Source organism: Sardina pilchardus, chromosome 16 (genome assembly GCF_963854185.1).
Source record: "Sardina pilchardus chromosome 16, fSarPil1.1, whole genome shotgun sequence".
In the NCBI taxonomy this organism is placed as follows: Eukaryota; Metazoa; Chordata; class Actinopteri; order Clupeiformes; family Clupeidae; genus Sardina; species Sardina pilchardus.
In genome coordinates, this window is record NC_085009.1 from 13,812,942 (window position 1) to 13,827,297 (window position 14,356).

At 42.8% G+C, this 14,356-nt stretch overlaps 1 protein-coding gene across 1 annotated transcript in view; it reads right to left on the minus strand.

Annotated features, from left to right (window-relative positions):
• zanl (zonadhesin, like) overlaps positions 1–14,356 on the minus strand; it is a 51,211-nt gene that overhangs the window by 35,963 nt on the left and 892 nt on the right. The window contains exons 2-40 of the mRNA XM_062517272.1: positions 13,675–13,821; positions 12,719–12,987; positions 12,337–12,421; positions 12,080–12,232; positions 11,798–11,965; positions 11,453–11,550; positions 11,226–11,304; positions 10,726–10,839; positions 10,338–10,540; positions 10,101–10,242; positions 9,772–10,016; positions 9,498–9,646; positions 9,214–9,342; positions 8,859–8,997; positions 8,580–8,721; positions 8,272–8,471; positions 7,952–8,090; positions 7,687–7,755; positions 7,354–7,556; positions 7,110–7,251; positions 6,759–7,003; positions 6,388–6,536; positions 6,105–6,233; positions 5,753–5,891; positions 5,478–5,619; positions 5,170–5,369; positions 4,852–4,990; positions 4,585–4,668; positions 4,246–4,448; positions 3,996–4,137; positions 3,640–3,884; positions 3,260–3,408; positions 2,972–3,100; positions 2,628–2,766; positions 2,353–2,494; positions 2,044–2,243; positions 1,729–1,867; positions 525–769; positions 145–293 (exon numbers count right to left, since the gene is read on the minus strand). Coding sequence (XP_062373256.1) covers positions 145–293; positions 525–769; positions 1,729–1,867; positions 2,044–2,243; positions 2,353–2,494; positions 2,628–2,766; positions 2,972–3,100; positions 3,260–3,408; positions 3,640–3,884; positions 3,996–4,137; positions 4,246–4,448; positions 4,585–4,668; positions 4,852–4,990; positions 5,170–5,369; positions 5,478–5,619; positions 5,753–5,891; positions 6,105–6,233; positions 6,388–6,536; positions 6,759–7,003; positions 7,110–7,251; positions 7,354–7,556; positions 7,687–7,755; positions 7,952–8,090; positions 8,272–8,471; positions 8,580–8,721; positions 8,859–8,997; positions 9,214–9,342; positions 9,498–9,646; positions 9,772–10,016; positions 10,101–10,242; positions 10,338–10,540; positions 10,726–10,839; positions 11,226–11,304; positions 11,453–11,550; positions 11,798–11,965; positions 12,080–12,232; positions 12,337–12,421; positions 12,719–12,987; positions 13,675–13,821 — 6,124 coding nt within the window. The remainder of the gene's footprint in view (positions 1–144; positions 294–524; positions 770–1,728; positions 1,868–2,043; positions 2,244–2,352; positions 2,495–2,627; positions 2,767–2,971; positions 3,101–3,259; positions 3,409–3,639; positions 3,885–3,995; positions 4,138–4,245; positions 4,449–4,584; positions 4,669–4,851; positions 4,991–5,169; positions 5,370–5,477; positions 5,620–5,752; positions 5,892–6,104; positions 6,234–6,387; positions 6,537–6,758; positions 7,004–7,109; positions 7,252–7,353; positions 7,557–7,686; positions 7,756–7,951; positions 8,091–8,271; positions 8,472–8,579; positions 8,722–8,858; positions 8,998–9,213; positions 9,343–9,497; positions 9,647–9,771; positions 10,017–10,100; positions 10,243–10,337; positions 10,541–10,725; positions 10,840–11,225; positions 11,305–11,452; positions 11,551–11,797; positions 11,966–12,079; positions 12,233–12,336; positions 12,422–12,718; positions 12,988–13,674; positions 13,822–14,356) is intronic.

A 14,356-nucleotide genomic window follows, 5' to 3' on the forward strand; every position in this document is an offset into this window, starting at 1 on the left:
ATTTTTGGTTTTAGTTCATATATCAGAGCAAGATATAACAGCTGACTGACTATTCCACTAACATCAGCCTTATGGTATTGACATCCACCTGAAAAATACAGAGTGAATGTTCTAGCATCAAATAGTACTTTGACTTTTACTCACGCTGCAATCACTTTGATGTCCATGAAGTGGTTGCCATCGTAGCGAACAGTCACTCCAAAACTCATGGCCACAGTGTAATGTTTTCCAGACTTGTAGACAGAAACGTCTGCAGCTGGGTTCACAGGCAGGTTCACATTGGTGCCATTGATCTGGGGATACACAGAGAGAAGACAGTGATGAGACAACCAGACACTTCATACAAATTGTGGACCACTACTACTTCATGTACAATGTTGAACCACCACAGAATAAACATTTGAGCAGAAATTCATACAGAAACAATTAACAAGTAAAGTTAAGCGTTAGAGTGAAAACATTCTGCATGGATACTTGCACTTCTATTTTCAACAGCTGTGCACTGCTTGCATCCTATATCTTACCCGCACGGTTCCTCCTTTAAGGATGGAAATGGTCATTCCATGGACGTAGACATGCACCGCTGATACGTAGCTGATTTTCTTGTTGTTGTTGCGGTTCTCATTGGACACGTGGACCTCATAGTGTGGCAGACCAGTGGTGTTGCATGGTTTGGACATCACATAGGTGCAGTTGCCCATGAAGTTGTACTTCTTCTTATCAAAGGTGGTGTAGTGAGGATCTCCAGAGGCAACGCAGGTGGAGGTGCCTGTGGGTGGAGACAGCTTGTTACTAGATACCAAGTATTATAAGACCTTGCACAACATCTCAGAAGATTGAAAATGTTCATACCCAAAAGAGATTAGATTTAACAATACCTTGAGGATAACATCCAGGGACTCCATTGACCTCTCGGCACTCCTCAGTGGGAGCACAGCTGTTGTCCACGCAGGAGAGAGTGTAGTTTCCAGCACAGCGACACAGCTTGGAGCAGCCATCCCCAAACACAACCTCTCCAGGCTGATGGAAAGACAAGCTTGTTAGACTTTGTCTTATTTTGATGATATTTAATCCAAAGATAGCTTAAAGACAACAGAGGTCATATCTATTTCTTGTATATACCTCATAATAGTTGTTGTTGTCATCCAGACAGCCACACTTGTCAGCGCGAACACACCGGTTTCCTGACAGCACAAAGCCTGGTCTACAGAAGCAGCCGCTCACACAGGTCCCAGTGCAGTTACTGGAGTCAATGTTGGGCTTCTGGCAGGTGGGAACGCACGATGGACCACACTCCGAAAAGTCAGAATTAGGGGGGCACGTCACTGTATCATAAGAGAGAATGAAGAAGTTGAGAGAAAAAAATGGAGGGAGAAATGAATGTAGAGATGAGTCTATCACAGCCAATAGGACAATCTACAGTAGATAGTGAATTAAAACAGTAGTGCTAATTTAACTTACCTGGTGTTGTTGGTCTGGGAGTAGATGGTGTTGTGGAAGGTTTGGGCGTTGTTGGTTTGGGTGTTGTTGGCTTGGGGGTAGTGGCTAAAAAAGAGGAAATGAGGAAATTCAGTTGTTAGAGTTCTGGTGAACAGCATTTCAATATCTAATATTATTGAAATATGTCATACGTTATTTGTGAAAATTACAATTGTTTAGCTCTGATGGTATACATCAAAAACTAACAGAAGGGTTCTTCATATGTTAAATCAACCAAATGACACTCACCAATGGGGTAACAGCCCAGAAGTCCTCCCTGGATGCTACACTCCTTTGAAGGGGGACACTGTCCATCACTGCAGCTGACGAAGGGAGGATTGCACCTGCACTTCAGATCACAGTCAGAGGTGTACCACTCCTCTCCAGGCTGAACAAGAAAAGAAGAGAAGATTAGTCACCATTCATAGACACCAATGTACTTCATAATACTGTATAAGCTCAGTGAGGAAGGGGAGAATTATGGATTTTGGGGGGGAGTATAGAATAACCATTAACATAATCATCAATAAGAAAACAAGTCAGTCAATGCATTGATGTATTCACCTGGTAGTACTGGCCATTGGTGTGTTTGCATCCACAGCTGTCTTGCCTGACACACTTGCCAGCGCTGAGGACAAATCCTGGGTCACACACACACCCCTCTGCACACGGTCCACTACACTGCCCTGGGGAAGGAGTGACACAGGAAGGCTGGCAGGCTGAAGCACAGGACTCAAAATGGCTGTTGGGAGGGCAGGTCAGGGCTGTTGATAGAAAAAAAAGAAGATATTAATTATTCTAGTTCGCTAAATCCTTTTCTTTTGTAAATAAATGTACAGAAGCACCAACAATATGAGGGTGATAGAGACTCACGGCAGAAGGTGGTGTTCCTCCACGATCCGATGGTGACTCCACGATCCTGACACTCATTCACATAGGCCTCAATGGCCTCACACAAGGCAGAGTGCAGTCCATCCAGCTCACACACGTCAAACATGCAGTCCTTGAAGAAGCTCTGCAGCAGATCAGATAATACACCATGAAAATATATTGTTAGGAAAGTTTTAAAATTGAAAGTGCAACTACATTTTGCAAGACAGACTTTTAAACCCTAAAATATATTTCATAATGCATATGCAATTACTCACGTTGGGATTTATCTTGGGGTGGCACACAGCGAATGGGCCCTTGTTGTCCAGGATGATTCCACAGAAAGCAGGTTTCTCATATTTGTCCTGCTCCTCTGGTGTACAACCAGGTACAGGCACCTCAGGAGATTTGTTGCATCTGAGTGGACAAAGTAGAATCAGTGCTAGATTTTCATATGAATGAGTGGCCGATGTGACTTAGTGCTTCTTCATATATTACTATGGGTTGAACTACCAGGTATCTTCATGATTCAAAGTACTTGTGTTTGCATAATTACTTGTATAGTACATTCTATGTCTTAAAAGTTGGTGATGACGTCATGATGCTCCCTATAAAATCTTACTCTGGGTCAGAATTCCAGCTGTTTCCAAAGTCATTCGGTTTTGTCACGAGTTCGCCTGTTGGTGTACGGAAGTCATCCTTGGAGTTTCCGTCGTAATCTCCGCAAAGGCCACAAATCTTCTCTTTGTACCTATGGAATCAAAACATTTTTGGTATGAGTTCATATATCAGAGCAAGATATAACAGCTGACTGACTATTCCACTAACATCAGCCTTATGGTATTGACATCCACCTGAAAAATACAGAGTGAATGTTCTAGCATCAAATAGTACTTTGACTTTTACTTACGCTGCAATCACTTTGATGTCCATGAAGTGGTTGCCATCGTAGCGAACAGTCACTCCAAAACTCATGGCCACGGTGTAATGTTTTCCAGACTTGTAGACAGAAACGTCTGCAGCTGGGTTCACAGGCAGGTTCACATTGGTGCCATTGATCTGGGGATACACAGAGAGAAGACAGTGATGAGACAACCAGACACTTCATACAAATTGTGGACCACTACTACTTCATGTACAATGTTGAACCACCACAGAATAAACATTTGAGCAGAAATTCATACAGAAAAAATTAACAAGTAAAGTTAAGCGTTAGAGTGAAAACATTCTGTATGGATACTTGCACTTCTATTTTCAACAGCTGTGCACTGCTTGCATCCTATATCTTACCCGCACGGTTCCTCCTTTAAGGATGGAAATGGTCATTCCATGGACGTAGACATGCACCGCTGATACGTAGCTGATTTTCTTGTTGTTGTTGCGGTTCTCATTGGACACGTGGACCTCATAGTGTGGCAGACCAGTCGTGTTGCATGGTTTGGACATCACATAGGTGCAGTTGCCCATGAAGTTGTACTTCTTCTTATCAAAGGTGGTGTAGTGAGGATCTCCAGAGGCAACGCAGGTGGAGGTGCCTGTGGGTGGAGACAGCTTGTTACTAGATACCAAGTATTTAAGTTAGTCATGCAAAATCTGAGAAAATTAAAAAATATTTATGACCAAAAGATATTTTAAAAAAAAAATACCTTGAGGATAACATCCAGGGACTCCATTGACCTCTCGGCACTCCTCAGTGGGAGCACAGCTGTTGTCCACGCAGGAGAGAGTGTAGTTTCCAGCACAGCGACACAGCTTGGAGCAGCCATCCCCAAACACAACCTCTCCAGGCTGATGGAAAGACAAGCTTGTTAGACTTATGTCTCATTTTGATGATATTTAATCCTAAGATAGCTTAAAGACAACAGAGGTCATATCTATTTCTTGTATACTGTATACCTCATAATAGTTGTTGTTGTCATCCAGACAGCCACACTTGTCAGCGCGAACACACCGGTTTCCTGACAGCACAAAGCCTGGTTTACAGAAGCAGCCGCTCACACAGGTCCCAGTGCAGTTACTGGAGTCAATGTTGGGCTTCTGGCAGGTGGGAACGCACGATGGACCACACTCCGAAAAGTCAGAATTAGGGGGGCACGTCACTGTGTCATAAGAGAGAATGAAGAAGTTGAGAGAAAAAAATGGAGGGAGAAATGAATGTAGAGATGAGTCTATCACAGCCAATAGGACAATCTACAGTAGATAGTGAATTAAAACAGTAGTGCTAATTTAACTTACCTGGTGTTGTTGGTCTGGGAGTAGATGGTGTTGTGGAAGGTTTGGGCGTTGTTGGTTTGGGTGTTGTTGGCTTGGGGGTAGTGGCTAAAAAAGAGGAAATGAGGAAATTCAGTTGTTAGAGTTCTGGTGAACAGCATTTCAATATCTAATATTATTGAAATATGTCATACGTTATTTGTGAAAATTACAATTGTTTAGCTCTGATGGTATACATCAAAAACTAACAGAAGGGTTCTTCATATGTTAAATCAACCAAATGACACTCACCAATGGGGTAGCAGCCCAGAAGTCCTCCCTGGATGCTACACTCCTTTGAAGGGGGACACTGTCCATCACTACAGCTGACGAAGGGAGGATTGCACCTGCACTTCAGATCACAGTCAGAGGTGTACCACTCCTCTCCAGGCTGAACAATAAAAGAAGAGAAGATTAGTAACCATCTAACATAGACACCAATGTACTGCATAATACTGTATAAGCTCAGTAAGGAAGGGGAGAATTATGGATTTTGGGGGGGAGTATAGAATAACCATTAACATAATCACCAATAAGAAAACAAGTCAGTCAATGCATTGATGTATTCACCTGGTAGTACTGGCCATTGGTGTGTTTGCATCCACAGCTGTCTTGCCTGACACACTTGCCAGCGCTGAGGACGAATCCTGGGTCACACACACACCCCTCTGCACACGGTCCACTACACTGCCCTGGGGAAGGGGTGACACAGGAAGGCTGGCAGGCTGAAGCACAGGACTCAAAATGGCTGTTGGGAGGGCAGGTCAGGGCTGTTGATAGAAAAAAAGAAGACATTAAAGAGTTATTAATTCGCTAAATCCTTATTTTGTCAATAGATATGCAGGACCACCAACAATATGAGGGTGATAGAGACTCACGGCAGAAGGTGGTGTTTCTCCATGATCCGATGGTGACTCCACGATCCTGACACTCATTCACATAGGCCTCTATGGCCTCACACAGGGCAGAGTGCAGTCCATCCAGTTCACACACGTCAAACATGCAGTCCTTGAAGAAGCTCTGAAGCAGATCAGAAAACACACCATGAAAATATATTGTTAGGAAAATGTTAAAATCGAAAGTGTATCTAAATTTCGCAAGAAAGACTTCTTTACCCTAAAATATATTTCATAATGCATATGCAATTACTCACGTTGGGATTAATCTTGGGGTGGCACACAGCGAATGGGCCCTTGTTGTCCAGGATGATTCCACAGAAGGCAGGTTTCTCATATTTATCCTGCTCCTCTGGTGTACAACCAGGTACAGGCACCTCAGGAGATTTGTTGCATCTGAGTGGACAAAGAAGAATCAGTGCTAGATTTGCATGGGAAATATATTAATGAGTGACCGATTTGACTTTGTGCTTCTTCATATATTACTATGGGTTGAACTACCAGGTATCTTCATGATCCAAAGTACTTGTGTATGCATAATTAATTACATGTACATTCTATATCTTAAAAGTTGGTGATGATGTCATGATGCTCCCTGTAAAGTCTTACTCTGGGTCAGAATTCCAGCTGTTTCCAAAGTCATTCGGATTTGTCACGAGTTCGCCTGTTGGTGTACGGAAGTCATCCTTGGAGTTTCCGTCGTAATCTCCGCAAAGGCCACAAATCTTCTCTTTGTACCTATGGAATCAAATCAGTTTTGGCTTCAGTTCATATATCAGAGCAAGATAAAACAGCTGATTATTCCACTCACGCCAGCTTATGGTATTGACATCCAGCTGAAAAATACAGAGTGAATGTTCTAGCATCAAGAAGTATTTTGACTTTTACTCACGCTGCAATCACTTTGATGTCCATGAAGTGGTTGCCATCGTAGCGAACAGTCACTCCAAAACTCATGGCCACGGTGTAATGTTTTCCAGACTTGTAGACAGAAACGTCTGCAGCTGGGTTCACAGGCAGGTTCACATTGGTGCCATTGATCTGGGGATACACAGAAAGAAGACAGTGAAGAGACAAGAAGACACTTCATTCAAATATGGACTACTTCCTCTTTATGTACAATGTTGAACCACTGCATAATAAACAATTGAACAGAACTTCATTTAGAAATACTGATGGAAGAGTTAAGAGGGAAAACATTCTGCATGGATACTTGCACTTCTATTTTCAGTAGCTGTGCGCTGCTTGCATCCTATATCTTACCCGCACGGTTCCTCCTTTAAGGATGGAAATGGTCATTCCATGGACGTAGACATGCACCGCTGATACGTAGCTGATTTTCTTGTTGTTGTTGCGGTTCTCATTGGACACGTGGACCTCATAGTGTGGCAGACCAGTGGTGTTGCATGGTTTGGACATCACATAGGTGCAGTTGCCCATGAAGTTGTACTTCTTCTTATCAAAGGTGGTGTAGTGAGGATCTCCAGAGGCAACACAGGTGGAGGTGCCTGTAGGTGAAGACAGCTTGTTACTAGATACCAAGTTTTATAAGACTTTGCACAACATCTCAGAAGATTAAAAATTCATACCCAAAAGAGATTTGATTTAAAATACCTTGAGGATAACATCCAGGGACTCCATTGACCTCTCGGCACTCCTCAGTGGGAGCACAGCTGTTGTCCACGCAGGAGAGAGTGTAGTTTCCAGCACAGCGACACAGCTTGGAGCAGCCATCCCCAAACACAACCTCTCCAGGCTGATGGAAAAACAAGCTTGTCAGACTTTGTCTTATTTTGATGATATTTAATCCTAAGATAGCTTAAAGACAACAGAGGTCATATCTATTTCTTGTATATACCTCATAATAGTTGTTGTTTTCATCCAGACAGCCACACTTGTCAGCGCGAACACACCGGTTTCCTGACAGCACAAAGCCTGGTCTACAGAAGCAGCCGCTCACACAGGTCCCAGTGCAGTTACTGGAGTCAATGTTGGGCTTCTGGCAGGTGGGAACGCACGATGGACCACACTCCGAAAAGTCAGAATTAGGGGGGCACGTCACTGTATCATAAGAGAGAATGAAGAAGTTGAGAGAAAAAAATGCAGGGAGAAATGAATGTAGAGATGTGTCTATCCCACCAATAGGACAATCTAGATAGTGAATTAAAACAGTAGTGCTATTTTAACTTACCTGGTGTTGTTGGTCTGGGTGTAGATGGTGTTGTGGATGGTTTGGGCGTTGTTGGTTTGGGGGTAGTGGCTGAAAAAGAGGAAAAGAGGAAATTCAGTTGTTAGAGCTCTTCTAGTGCACAGCATTTCAATATCTAACATTATTGAAATATTGTATGTCATACTGTATGTTATTTGACAAAATGACAATTGTTTAGCTCTGATGGTATACATAAAAAACGAACAGAAAGGTTCTTCATACGTCAAATCAACCAAATGACACTCACCAATGGGGTAACAGCCCAGAAGTCCTCCCTGGATGCTACACTCCTTTGAAGGGGGACACTGTCCATCACTGCAGCTGACAAAGGGAGGATTGCACCTGCACTTCAGATCACAGTCAGAGGTGTACCACTCCTCTCCAGGCTGAAAAAGAACAGAAGAGAAGATTAGTAACCATTCAACATAGACGCCAAAGTATCGCATTATACAGTATAAACTCAATAAGGAAGAGGAGAATTATGGATTTTGGGGAAATATAGAATAACCATTGATACAAATAATCACCAATAAGAAAACAAGTCAGTCAATGCATTGGTGTATTCACCTGGTAGTACTGGCCATTGGTGTGTTGGCATCCACAGCTGTCTTGCCTGACACACTTGCCAGCGCTGAGGACGAATCCTGGGTCACACACACACCCCTCTGCACACGGTCCACTACACTGCCCTGGGGAAGGGGTGACACAGGAAGGCTGGCAGGCTGAAGCACAGGACTCAAAATGGCTGTTGGGAGGGCAGGTCAGGGCTGTTGATAGAAAAAAAGAAGACATTAAAGAGTTATTAATTCGCTAAATCCTTATTTTGTCAATAAATATGCAGGACCACCAACAATATGAGGGTGATAGAGACTCACGGCAGAAGGTGGTGTTCCTCCATGATCCGATGGTGACTCCACGATCCTGACACTCATTCACATAGGCCTCTATGGCCTCACACAGGGCAGAGTGCAGTCCATCCAGTTCACACACGTCAAACATGCAGTCCTTGAAGAAGCTCTGCAGCAGAACATAAAACACACCATGAAAATATATTGTTAGTAACATATTAAAATCGAAAGTGTACCTACATATTTGCCCCAAAAAAGGCTCCTTTAACATGAACCATTTTCCATAATGGACCTGCTTTTACTCACGTTGGGATTAATCTTGGGGTGGCACACAGCGAATGGGCCGTTTTTGTCCAGGATGATTCCACAGAAAGCAGGTTTCTCATATTTGTCCTGCTCCTCTGGTGTACAACCAGGTTCAGGCAGAACAGGAAATTTGTTGCATCTGAGTGGACAAAACAGAGGTAAACAACAAGATAGATGTACATATTGAGTCCATTAATTAGCAGTCATTGTGCCTTTGTCTTTCTTCATGCCTAACTGTGTCATACTACCAAGTATTTGCAGAAGCCAAAGTACTTATGTCCTCAACTACATGTACTGTATATTTTATGTGTTAAAAAGACATGATGTTACTATGGTTTTCCCTGTAAAATCTTACTCTGGGTCAGAGTTCCAGCTGTTTCCAAAGTCATTCGGTTTTGTGACGAGTTCGCCTGCAGGTGTACGGAAGTCATCCTTGGAGTTGCCGTCGTAATCTCCGCAAAGGCCACAAATCTTCTCTTTGTACCTATGGAAGCAAACCATTATTTGTTTTAGTTCACATATCAGAGCAAGATAAAACAGCCGATTATTCCAGTAAAACCAGTCTGATGGTGTTGGGATCCACCAAAGAAATACCTGATTAATGTACCAGCATTAACTAGTATTCTGATTTTTACTTACGCTGCAATCACTTTGATGTCCATGAAGTGGTTGCCATCGTAGCGAACAGTCACTCCAAAACTCATGGCCACGGTGTAATGTTTTCCAGACTTGTAGACAGAAACGTCTGCAGCTGGGTTCACAGGCAGGTTCACATTGGTGCCATTGATCTGGGGATGCACAGAGAGAAGACAGTCAAGAGACAACCAGACACTTCATACAAATATGGACCACTACTACTTTATGTACAACGTTGAACTACCACAGAATAAACTGCTTGCATCCTATATCTTACCCGCACGGTTCCTCCTTTAAGGATGGAAATGGTCATTCCATGGACGTAGACATGCACCGCTGATACGTAGCTGATTTTCTTGTTGTTGTTGCGGTTCTCATTGGACACGTGGACCTCATAGTGTGGCAGACCAGTGGTGTTGCATGGTTTGGACATCACATAGGTGCAGTTGCCCATGAAGTTGTACTTCTGCTTATCAAAGGTGGTGTAGTGAGGATCTCCAGAGGCAACACAGGTGGAGGTGCCTGTGGGTAGAGACAGTTTGTTAGTAGATACCAAAAATGAAAGAATGTCGCACAAAATCTCAGAGGATTAAAAATGTTCATTACCTTGAGGATAACATCCAGGGACTCCATTGACCTCTCGGCACTCCTCAGTGGGAGCACAGCTGTTGTCCACGCAGGAGAGAGTGTAGTTTCCAGCACAGCGACACAGCTTGGAGCAGCCATCCCCAAACACAACCTCTCCAGGCTGATGGAAAAACAAGCTTGTTAGACTTTGTCTTATTTTGATGATATTTAATCCAAAGATAGCTCAAAGACAAGAAAGGTCTGTCTTGAATATACCTCATAATAGTTGTTGTTGTCATCCAGACAGCCACACTTGTCAGAGCGAACACACCGGTTTCCTGACAGCACAAAGCCTGGTCTACAGAAGCAGCCGCTCACACAGGTCCCAGTGCAGTTACTGGAGTCAATGTTGGGCTTCTGGCAGGTGGGAACGCACGATGGACCACACTCCGAAAAGTCAGAATCAGGGGGGCATTTCACTAGATTCAGAAAGCCAAAGAGAAAGGGTGAGACTGACAGGTGGCAACATATGGAGAGTCACCACTGAGAAAGAGATGTACTGTACATGTGAACATATTATAAACACTAATATCAGAGATTGTGTTTTTGTACTGAATAGTTTAAAACATTTTTTTTACAAGGTCATAAAAGTGAATTGACAAACCTGGAGTTGTTGATGCAGGCGTAGATGGCTTTGGTGTGGTTGGGCCAGGCTTGGGAGTAGTTGGCTTTTGTGTGGTTGAGGAAGGTTTGGGGGTTGTTGGTGCAGGTGTAGTGGCTGAGAAATGAGAAAGGACAGGCAAATACAATAAAACATATTTCATTTGATTCAATAATGAATTATTATCTATGAACTAAGACAGAACTGAAGTGAAACAGTGACTGAAGCAAAAATATAATTCAAATATGTGGCCATTTGATATGTACTGACATAAAGAAAATATGACTGGGTGTCTGTGACAACCTTTACATTGCACAATATGTGGGCATGTTGCTGAATTGCATGTGTTGAGAGTACAGAAAAGCTCTCACACACACACACACACACACACACACACACACACACACACACACACACACACACACACACACACACACACACACACACACACACCACACAATTTACATTAGCAGTCTGAGCTGCCATAACTTCGACATTTTTACCTTGGCAAGTTGCGATGCATACACTGTCAATGGCGATGTCAGTCTTAGAAGTGTCTCCATAAACTCCAACTATCACAAACTAAAAAGAAGAGCGGTAGCACAAGTCAAGATAAAGTATAACGATAAAAGTTTCATTGTCTGTTACTGATTCATTTTAATTGATAATTGACGAGGATACTTTGCCCATCCCTGATTACAGGATAAGTGGAAACCGGTAATATAATCACCTGGACGGGTCCTGTGCCAACGTAGCGAGCCTCGGCGGGCTTCCAGCCCTCGCCTTGGTTCCCCGTTAGGGTGAAGATGGCAGGTCCCATCACGCCGCCTACGGAGAGGAATCAGACAACAGAACAGAAAAGATTTTGAGGGAACCTTTTCCTTTAAAACTCCTCACATTTAACCGTCGCATGGCCAATACTGACCGATACTGAGGCACTTTTGGTCATTACATTACATTACATTTCCATTTATACAATATACATTTATATTTACATTAACATTACATCAAACATACAGTATATAAGGCGTCGGTTGAAAAACACGGATTGCATTTAACCCCTTCATGCTCTCACCTGTGGCAACATGGACACTGAGTTGCATGGTGGTGGCTGTGCCGAACATGTAGTAGTGGAAGCTTAGCTCCAGACATCCACTAGACGCAGAGGAGGCAGAGGGGCTCCAAAGTTGGCTAGAGAGGCCAGCGACAGCATACATGGAGTCCATCAGCAGATAGCTCCCAACTGTTCACACACAAACACAAGGAATGACAAAAGGCAAGAGCAACTTAATGAGGGAACGTGTATTTTTTGAGTCATCAAAGTAGATTTCAGGTAGAAAGAAATGACAAGACTCACAGCCGGGTTTGGAGTAGTCATCATCGGGGCCGGTTCCTTCGGTGTCGGTTGGCCCATTGAATGGTTCCCATCCGAAAATTCTGTCGTCTGGGACTTGCACTTCCCAATTGCAGAGGTCCCCATTTGTGTCAAAGTCACAGGCAAACAAACATCCTGTAACAGGGACAGTTGGTCTTGGTCTTACACTCTTGGCAGTATGGTCCAAATACAGTAGCAGCAGATAACATTCTGAATTATGTGATAATGTGAAATTTTACCAGGACAAGCTCCTTCACTGATGACAATATTATCAAGAGCTGTGTCACATGATGAGGTGAAACCACGAGTGGCCTCGAACACAATCTTGAAAACAAAATTACAAAGAAAGATTTAACAATCATTTAATTGCACATAGGCCAACCATTTGTATCTCTTTGGTGCATTTTTGTGAATAATTCTACCGAATCAAGCGGTAACTAAAAATCGAAAAACAAAACTCTTCTCACATGCAGTTATGTTGTTTTAACGGGCCACTTGTCTTAACAAGGACCCGTGAAAAAAGATAAAAAAAAAGATTAGGTGCATTGTGAACGCCCTGTGATAAACATTACAGAGCTGTAAAGAGGCAGTAAATCGGATGATACACCCCCGCTGACTCACCTCCAGTGATGTTCCCAGGGGTTTGGCCACGGTGACGGATCCTTTCAGCCAGGAAGGACTTTGGTATCCGACCTTCTCCCAGACCGCCTCCTCAGATGAACCTCCTCGTTTAGCAAGAACCCTCAGAAGGTTCTGGTTGTCGAAGCCATACATGTAGTAGCGGAACTGCACGCAGATGGGATCTGGGCCCGAGCTGAGGGAGGGGCTTATTAAACGTGCTGTTTTCTTGGTTCCGACATTATCAGCTTCATGATAAATGTAGAAGCCAGCTGAAAGACAAAAAATATATAATCTTTGAGGAAACATCTAAAGGCGTTTTCCTCATAAACATTGGTGAGCTTTATTACTCTGGGGGACTTTATTACCCTGTCATATAACGTTTGAGGAAACATCTAGGCTTTTTGCTCATTGATAAACTTTGACAAACTTTATTGTCTAGTGCCTGTAGTTCATATTTGATGGTGCGCTCATAGTTGGGAATATTTTGTTAGACCCCACAGGAGAATTCTCCAGACCCTTAGGCTTGATGGTCTTTTTGGGCCGTTTGGGCCGTTGACATCAAGGCACCTAACCCAACCCCTAACCCTTGCCTAACCCTAGCGCCTTTTAGGCAGTGCTGCCTTGAAGTCTATGGTGGGGCCCCATAAGACTACAGTATGTATAACCTCCCTTAGACTCTATAGAGACCACACATGGACCTATTTTGAAGAAAATATATTGCAGACAAAGTCCATCCCTATAGTATAGAGCATGTTTGCCATCAAGGGGCACTTCACATGGACGGATTCCATGTTGTGTAAGATATCACTATTTTAAAAACAAAGCTGAGATCTACTGGACTTGTTTTAAAATGCAAGACGAATTGTTGGCTCAGGGAGTGTAAAATTATTTTTGAATATGATATTCACCAAAAGGCATCACAACTTCACTAAAACTTTAGATAGTCTGCCACTCACTTCCATCAGGGTAGTCACCACTCGGTCCGGTCCCATTTGTGGGAGTGGAACCACGGTTTCGTGTCCAGTCACTGTTGTCCGTGTAGTCTTGACGGAACTGACAAAATGGCTCCTCATCGTCGTTAAAGTTACAGGAGGTCAGGACTGCTATGGAACAGAGATAGGGAGATATGAGAAAACAAATAAATAACATTACAAAACTACTGCTATAAAGAAGAGCTTAAAATCATGAATTGCCTTTTTTATAGATGTGAAATAAGAAAGATTAATCAGAAAATACTGAAGTAATGTGTGTCACTCTCAAAACTTTCAGGCACAGCTGTAATGCATAACGTATAAAACACACAGGATTACCATTATAATATGATAAAGTGCTGAATAAACTTGAGCTTGAAAATGCGTATTTGAAACAACTTCCATATAGATTAAAAGTAGTCCGTTAGTGGCTCCAGTGGTGTACTGTACTTGTCCACGAGCTAAAATAACGCTTGATCAAACCTCATTCAACTGAGATTGTATCAATTGTCCTGTCTAAATGATCAATTATCAATTGATTATCAATTATCAATTGTCAATTTTTTAAAATTTCTTGTCAACTTGTCAATTTCTTTTAAATTTCAGTTTCAGTATCATTCATAGATTTAAAAAAAAAAACCTGGCACAGTAGAAGTTAAATCATAAA